Source organism: Microtus oregoni, unplaced genomic scaffold, assembly GCF_018167655.1.
Source record: "Microtus oregoni isolate MIOR12 unplaced genomic scaffold, Mior012 000073F_001, whole genome shotgun sequence".
Classification (NCBI taxonomy): Eukaryota; Metazoa; Chordata; class Mammalia; order Rodentia; family Cricetidae; genus Microtus; species Microtus oregoni.
This window is the reverse complement of record NW_024543981.1, coordinates 2,304,965-2,313,446: the sequence shown is the minus strand read 5'-3', so window position 1 is coordinate 2,313,446 and position 8,482 is coordinate 2,304,965. Positions and strand designations below refer to the sequence as shown.

The window sequence follows — 8,482 nt, the reverse complement described above, 5'->3', positions numbered from 1 at the left end:
CAGCATGTTGAGGAGAGATGGGTAATTTCTATTGGCAATTGATAGCTGCTTCGGGAGGGAAGTCAGTTTTCTTCAAGGGTATAGCCCTAGCATGTCACTCCCACTCAAGCAGATTGCTACATACATATATATGGGCAGCTCAGATTGGAGTTGATGCATTTTAAAAATAGGAGGACTCAAAGTTGAGTTGCTAGGGTGTAGTAGGACCTCCTACACCACTAGGGGAGGAAATGGGAGGTGGTTCTGGGAGGAGTCATGGGAAGAGGGTGAATATGGTCAAAATAGATTGTATGAAATGCTCAAAGAATTAATTTTTGAAGAAAGGTCTAACTTTCTTTATTAAGAGTGCTTGCTCTTTCCAAGGACCAGATCTTAGTTCCCACATGGAAGCTAGGTGCTTCACAACTGCCTGTAATTCTGTTAGCAGTTGCTGTGGTTTTTCCAAATTTATTGCTATTTTAGTGTTAGAGTTTTTTAAGGGTTAACAGTTGTTCTATATGTTCTGAAATACTGTGAACTTTGCTGTAGTTTTTTGACTAAGAACAAGTTATTGTCATATGATTTTTTCCATTTTCCTGTAATTTCTGGTGCAGATGAAATTAGATTCTGTAGACATCTTGAAGCCGCTAACACTGAAAAGGAATACAATGGGCAGAATGACACACATAGACTAAACTCCAGAGAGCGAGTCCTTATCCATAGGTATCTCCAGGAGGGAGGTAAAGTACATTTTCAAAAAGCACACATGGTAAAAAGTAACATGCGGATTCTAGAACTTTCAGTGTTCTAATATGTTGCGTTACATGTTTTATTTCTTTCAGAAATGGACTTGTACGGGATTGGTAAGAATTTATTCCAGATCAAATGAAAGAAATGTTTAATTGATGAGTTACTTTACTAATGGAGAACAGGGTGAAAATTAACAATGAAGGCAATAACTGTTTTAGATTCACCTAGTTGTTCCACTTTTAGGAGGCGATACAGGGATGTTAAGCTACAGGAGACCTGAAATTTTATTAATTAAAATAAAAAAAAACGTGATCAATAAGCTAACCACTCTAGCAGCCACATTTTGTTACAAAGGAATGTCAACGGGTAAAGAGAATGAGGTAGAATATGAAGACTGTCTCCTAGAGCCTTAAGAGCCTTGTTTGGAGCACTGAACATATTTTAGTATAAAAATGCTGTACAGATTGTCACTGTAAAGATGTATTTTCAACAATTAAGGGTCTCTCTGGTTTATTCAACAGTTAAGCATCATCTTAACACCATACATATTGCAAGCCTGTAAAAGCTTACCCAAATCTATTGTAGTCCTCATATGAATCTTTCAGGGGCTCATTCTCTAATGAGAAAGAGAGAGATTAGTTTTTGTAGGGGCAGTACAGCTAAGACAGGTAAGAAAGTCTGTTCTCTTGTATTTCCCAATAAAACCTAAAATTGACCTTCATAAGCTTTTCAGAGATTTTTATTTTTTTAGTTAAGTTGTTTTTCTGAGATAGGATTGTATGTACTGTAGGCTAGCTTCCCACTCACTGTGTATCCAAGGATAACGTTAAACTTCTGATTTTCCTGCCTCGACCTGTCAAGTGCCAATACTACCTGTCAAGTGCCAATACTACAGATATGGGTTAGCACACTGAGTTTTATGTTGTGTTAGATATCAAACAGCGATTTTGTGCATGCTAAGAAAGCAGTCTGTCAACTGAGCTATATTCCCAGATCATATTTTATAAATATTTCCTAAGCTATCTCTATTTCCAAAGCAGATAATTGAAACAAATATTGATATGATTAATAAAAAGCATCAGTTTCCCATCTCTCTTTTTATGCTGGCAATTTATTTGAATTAATTCCAATTTTGTACCATATACAACCAAATATGTATCAACTTTGGTGCTATATACAATCAAATCTTAAATAGTGTGTAAAATGATGATTGCCCCTTCTAAGTAGTAAGTTTAGATAAGATGGGCAAAAGTGGTTGTGGAATTCAGTGAGAAAATCAGACACTGTGAGGGTGTTGAAAGAATGTTGTATAAAAACTCATTCTGAAAGCTGCTGAATTCACTGAGGTAAATACAGAAAATAATTTTTGTCAAAATAATATGCAGGATTCAGAAGCGGTGGTAGGGGAAGAAACATGAATTTTTTTGGACAAAGACTTTCAGAAAATCAGCCTCCACTTCATCTGGTAAGTCAACACCAAAGGTAACAGAAATCAAGAGTCTGAAATGTAATATTGTTCATTTTTAAATGTGTGCTTGTGTGTGCTTGTTTTGAGACAAGGTCTTGCTATATATGACAAACTAAGCTGACAAAGAACTTGTAATGGTTCTCCTGCCTCAGTTCTCAGAGTCCTGGGACCACACACATGTTGAGTGTCTTAATTACTTTTCTGTTCCTGTAACAAAACACCATGAGCTCACGGTTCCAGAGGGATAGCAGAAAGAGTTTATGTCTCATCCACAAACAGAGAGAGAGAGAGAGAGAGAGAGAGAGAGAGAGAGAGAGAGAGAGAGAGAGAGAGAGAGAGAGAGAGAGAGAGAGAGAACACGAGAGCGAGCAAGCTAACTGGGAATAGCATTGACTTTTGAAACCTCAAAGCCCCCACCCCGAGGTGACACATCTTCAACAAGGCAATGCCTCCTATTTCTTCCTGAGGTGGTTTGAATAAAAATGACTCCCATGAGCTCATGGGAAGTGGCACTATTAGGAGCTGTGACATTGTTAGAGAAAGAGTGTCATGCGATAGGCTTTTTAAGGTTTCAGATGTTCAAGCCCAATATGATTCTCTCTTCTTGCTGTCTGCCAATCCAGTTGTAGAACTCTAGGCTTCTTCTATCAGCACCATGTCTTCCTGTGTGTCACCATGCTTCCCACCATGATGACAATGGTTGACCTCTGAACTGTAAGCCAGTCACCAATTAAATGTTTTTCCTGAGTTGCTGTGATCATGGTGTCTCTCCACAGCAATAGAAACACTAACAAAGACACTTTCCAAGCAGTTCCAATAACTACAGACCAAGCATTTAAATATATGAACCTATGGGGGCCACTCTTATTCTAAACACTATACCCAACTAACATATTTTATAATAAGATAGTTTTAAATTTTGGTGATAACAGGGATTTCTTCTTAATATTTTTTCATACTACCCTATATTTAATTTAAATATTATGTTTTTAGTTAATCTGTTATCACTGCAACTATTTCAATAAACATTTTATTTTTATTTTCAATTTTCATTAGGAATTTTGAATTTATAAAAATGTAAAAAATAGATTGTTGGTGACTGTGTCGTTTATCTATCCTACATAATCATTCTAAATTTATCTTCAACCTTTTTTTTGAGACAGGGTTTCTCTGTGTATCTTTGGAGCCTGTCCTGACACTTGCTCTGTAGCCTCAAAATCACATTGATCCACCTGCCTCTGTCTCTCGAGTGCTGGGATTAAAGGTGTATGCCACCACTGTTTGTCTCTCCTACAATTTTGTATAGTTACAGTGTAAAAATAGACTTAAAAATTGAATGTGTAAACCAGAAATCAAGACTAGAAAGATGTCTCTGTGGTTAAGAGCCCTTGCTGCTCTTCCAGAGAACCCAAATTCAATTCTGAGTACCAATATCAGGTGGCTCACACCATCTTGTTATTCCAGCTCCAAGGGTTTTGATGCCTTTTCTGGCCTTTGTGGAGAGACACATATGTGACATCAGCCTTTCAAGTGCTAGGATTATAGGCATAATCTTACCACACCTTGTCTATATAATTATTTGTGATAGGTTTGTGCTTGTAAATAGGAAAGATTATGGTAAAGGTACTTGCCACACAAGCCTATCCAACCCAGTTGAATCTTTAGGACCGTTGTAGAAGTGGAAGGAAAAAGTAGGCTAATACAAAATTGGCTTCTGACTTTCACATGCACACCATAGCACATATACCCACACATACCACAGACACATATACACAACTATATATACATATATATAGTAGAAGTTTTATATATATATATATATAACACCTTTATGATTATTTCTTTTCTTAAGTATTTACTCTTTTGTAACAGTATTTCTTTTTTTAAATTTAGGAATCTTATAGTACCTAACTTGATATAAATAATTTCTTAGGAATACAACAGTTGGAAATGATAGCCCTGCTCATACTTAACATGCATTGTACCACTGAGCTATAACCCCAGCACAGAAAATATTCCTTACATCAACATTAATGAAAATATTGAAAATTCTGTTAAAAGGGTCTTCAGGAGATGTGCCCCAATCCTGTTTTTCATGATGACCTACTGTTCTCCCAACACTAGTCACTTAAAATGAAAAAAGTAGCATGTGTATTCTACCTACTGTACTTATTCATGTTTTCAATAGAAATACTGGGGAGTGGCTATGGATTTAGCCTTCAGAAAAATCAGCGGATTTTTTCATACTTTTATTTTATTCAAGTTGTGTATATATAATATTCTTTGTACTAGCACCTTCCTCATATTTAGCAGTTACTTCCAGTATTTAACAGTGTAATAGCAGGACACAGTAATGCCAGATATAAGGATATTTTCCTTACTAAGCAACATACGCTAGTTTAAAGCTTGCTTTCTTGTCACAGTTCATATTATGTTATTCATTTACTCTTTTGGACATCCTAGACATTTGTCAACGTTTTCATTATTTTCTTTTATGGTGTTTCACTCTACAGCCATTTTGGTAGAAAAGCTGAATTATTACCAGATCAGTTTGCTTACACTGCATCAAGCCAACACTTTGCTTCCTTTAGAGCATACTTCCCATTTGATATGGTTTTTCTCCTTAAAATTAGGTATTTTTTTGTATTAAAAGGTAGTTTTGAATGATCCCTGGACAGGGAAATAACAGAATAATTTGTAATGCTCTTCTTTGATCTTAAGAAGTTGTTTTAAGAACATTATTAAATACTCTATTGCTCTTGGGGCTGTGGAAGTACTTCAGTTGGTAGAATATTTGCCTTAGCATGCATAAAGATCTGGGTTCAATCCTCAGTACCACATAATACCAGATGTTGTGGCACATATCTTTAATCAGAGCACTTGAGGTGAAAGCAGGAGTTTCAGAAATTTGAGGTTATGCTTGGATACATAGTGAGTTCCTGGCCAGAATAAGATCCTGACTGCTCCCCCCCCCCCCAATCTATCTCCTCAATTATAAAGTCACATAGTTTGTTTCTTATTAAAAATCACAAGACACCTAATTTTCCATATTTTTATGTTACATTTGTTAATCATCTTTGTGCAAGTGACATGGTACATGAGACTTCGGTCTTTAAGTTGCATCTGGAAAATAGTATATAAAATGAGTCATAGTATAATTCTGGGAGAAAGCCACTGATAGAAATGGTTTCGAGAAGCTAGGTGTGGTGGTACAAGCCTATTGAAGTATTCATGAGAATCTCAACTTCCAGGCTAACCTATACTATATACTATATAGTGAGACTCTGTCTCAAAGAAATAAAGGGGGGAGGGAGGGATAGGAAAAGTAATGAAGGAGAGAAACAAGGGTTGTGAACAATATCCTTATGACTTAATCAAATCATGGACTATCTGTTTCATATGTATTATGTATTTGGGCTAGTTTGTAGATAAGATATGACAACAGTGAATTTCGATCAGGGTGGAATAGAAACCAATCAGAAGAGAGACATCCACAAATAGAAAGAAATCAAGTTTCCTTTGGGAGATTTCATGGCCACTCCCAATCTCATGTCCGCCACATTAGCAGATCTCATGGCCACCCCTCCAGAAGATCTTATAGCCATGTCAGGAGCACTCCTGTCAACTCAGATAGACCACATCATGACCGCTCAGTTAGACCCCATCATGAACACTCAGATGGACGCCATCATGACCACTCAGTTAGACCCCCTCATAAACACTCAGATGGACGCCATCATGACCACTCAGGTAGACCTCATCATGACCACTCAGATAGACACTATCGTGACCATTCAGGTAGATCTCATCATGACCATTCAGGTAGGTTTCATCTTGGCCACACAGGAAGAGCTCATCCTAGCCACTCAGGTATAGCTCATCAAGACCATGCAGAAAGAGCTCAACTTAGCCCTGCAGGACTAGCTCACCATGACCATAGAAGGAGAGCTCATCTTAACTGCACAAGGCTGATTCCTTACAACCGTCCTGAGAGAGCTTCTGTTAGACACATGGAACTAGCTCATCATGGCCACAGAGTGGGAGCTCATCCTAACTATACAGGGCTAGCTCATCACAACCATGCTGGGAGAGTTAATCATGACCATTCAGGGAGAGCTCATAACAACCGTACATGGAGATCTCGCAGTCATGAAGAGAGATATCGTGGTTGAACTGGAAGAGTTGAAAGAATCCAAACATCATCAGACTCTGACTCTGAAATTGACAGGTAATCAGTATGTTATCAATGTTAGTACAGTGTTTTGAATGATATGGAAATGTATAAGCATGTTTTCTATTTCTCTGTCTTATTAGCTAAATATGTCTTTTCCTAATTCAGAAATTGTTCCAATTCAGACTATTCCAGTTATATTTCTCAGGGTATCAAGAGTCATGCACATGCAGTTACCTAAGTTTGTTTCCCAGTTTCTGACCTTTCCTACGAAGCCTACTCAATAACCAAAATATGTTCACTTAGTATCTAGTTCTTTTGCATCTTTCAAACTTGTAGGCAAGGTAATGTACTGACAAATTATGTAAAATCAATAAGATATAACTAATGGTAACAAATTTGTTTCCTTCCTTTTTCTCCTTCCTAAGGAGTCCTAAGAGTCTTTAGCAGACAGTAATCTCTCTGTGTGTATGTCTGTGTCTCTTTCTTGTTGTTAGAAATCATGCCCCAAACCTGGTATATGTTAGGCAAGTGATTTACCTCTGAGCCACAACCGCCGCCCGGCAAATATGTCTTTGAGCAGCTTAGTTCCTCCATGTCCACTGTCTAACATGTGTGCTGTCTTCAGCAGGGTCATACCTTCAAGTTATGCAAGGCAAACAAAAGCAACAGCAATAGCCCACATTGTTTTGGGAGTCTCTTCTACTCTCAGTAGCAACAATTGAAAGGGATATTTCCCATTCCTAGCACTAGGCTTTTGTTAGGTTGTCTATGATCCTTGTGGGGAGCATTGGAACTTAAAATGGCACAAACTACATACGTATGTTTAAGTACATATGTTTATGTGTATTTTAAGTACATGAAACAAAATTACTCTTATGACTTTGTTAAGCATTCTTAGTGTTAATTATTGTTCCATCCTTTTTCCTCTATATTTCCTCCACGCTTTCCAGTTAAATCCCCAACCTAGTTTGTGATTTTCCCCTTCACAGCCATAGTGTCCTACTCTGCACGACTCTAGAGTGCCTCCTCCTCCCACTATTGTTCTTTCCTGGTTTCCGAGGTTACTTCAGATCATATATTCTCATCTAATGATTCAGAGGACCCCCGAAAAAGAGAGAACATGCAGCATTTGTCTTTCTGGGTCTGGGTTACCTCACTTGGTATATTTCCTAATTTCGTCTATTTTCCTAGATGTAGCATATAGCTAATAACTGACTATTTTACATTTCAGTATCATAAAGAGAATTAATTTGTAATGTTCTCCTTAAAAATGTTAACTAGAGGGCTGGAGAAATAACTTAGCAGTAGAGCCCTTGCATCCACACCAGATGTCCTAGTTGTGGTAGTTACTGAACTGGGGAGAGACAATACTGGTCACTGAGGCTTGCTGGCTTCCAGACTAGCCAAGAAAAGACAAGTCCAAATATCAGGGAGAAACCTTTCTTAAAACAATATGTGGAGCACTTGCTCCATTCATCCTGTTGGCCCTGGATCATTGGGCTACCAGCGGCCCTGTTTAGTTGCTGAGGAATCCCATCAGGACGGGTGAGTGTGTGCTATCCAGGGGCGGCTGTCCCAGAAGAGAGCACAAACCCCCTCCCCCAGCTCCTTCTGCAGGGCTGTCTTTCTTTCGCACGACCCAGCACCCCCAGCACCCCTCCCCAACCCTGCCCTGCTGTATGCTAGGACCAGTGCTCAACTACAGTCTTAAGCTCCTAAACTAAGGCGACCCACCCAGAGCAGTGAGTGCCTGCCTGCCGGGCAGGCCTCAGGGTCCCCTGTAAGGGAGCCGGGCACCTTCAGCTCCGGCGCCAGGCTTCCTGCGCGCTCCTGGATACCACCCCCCCACCCCCCCACTTGCTCCATTCATCCTGTTGGCCCTGGATCATTGGGCTACCAGCGGCCCTGTTTAGTTGCTGAGGAATCCCATCAGGACGGTTGCTGAGGAATCCCATCTGGACGGGAACGGTTCCTGCTTCTACACTGAAGAGATATACCCTGAGAGTCAATCACAGCAAAGACTGGACCAAGAGACCAGGCCTCTCCTGGCTCCATTTGAAGGAAGAGATGGGAAGGCGCCAATACAAGAATTCCTCCAACAATCTGAAAGG

At 39.2% G+C, this 8,482-nt stretch overlaps 1 protein-coding gene across 1 annotated transcript; it reads left to right on the top strand.

Annotated features, from left to right (window-relative positions):
- The first annotated feature begins 823 nt into the window (after window positions 1-823).
- On the top strand, window positions 824-6,369 carry LOC121441065 (histidine-rich glycoprotein-like). The gene is made up of 3 exons (XM_041642197.1): window positions 824-842; window positions 5,657-6,118; window positions 6,239-6,369. Exons 1-3 carry the CDS (start codon window positions 824-826, stop codon window positions 6,367-6,369), a joined length of 612 nt encoding a protein of 203 aa, XP_041498131.1.
- Window positions 6,370-8,482: the final 2,113 nt, after the last annotated feature.

What these genes read in the sequence shown, in the direction of transcription:
- LOC121441065 (XM_041642197.1), top strand. An exon ending in TCAACTTAGCCCTGCAGGAC is followed by an intron (nt 6,119 to 6,238) that starts TAGCTCACCATG and finishes GCCACAGAGTGG; the next exon opens with GAGCTCATCCTAACTATACA.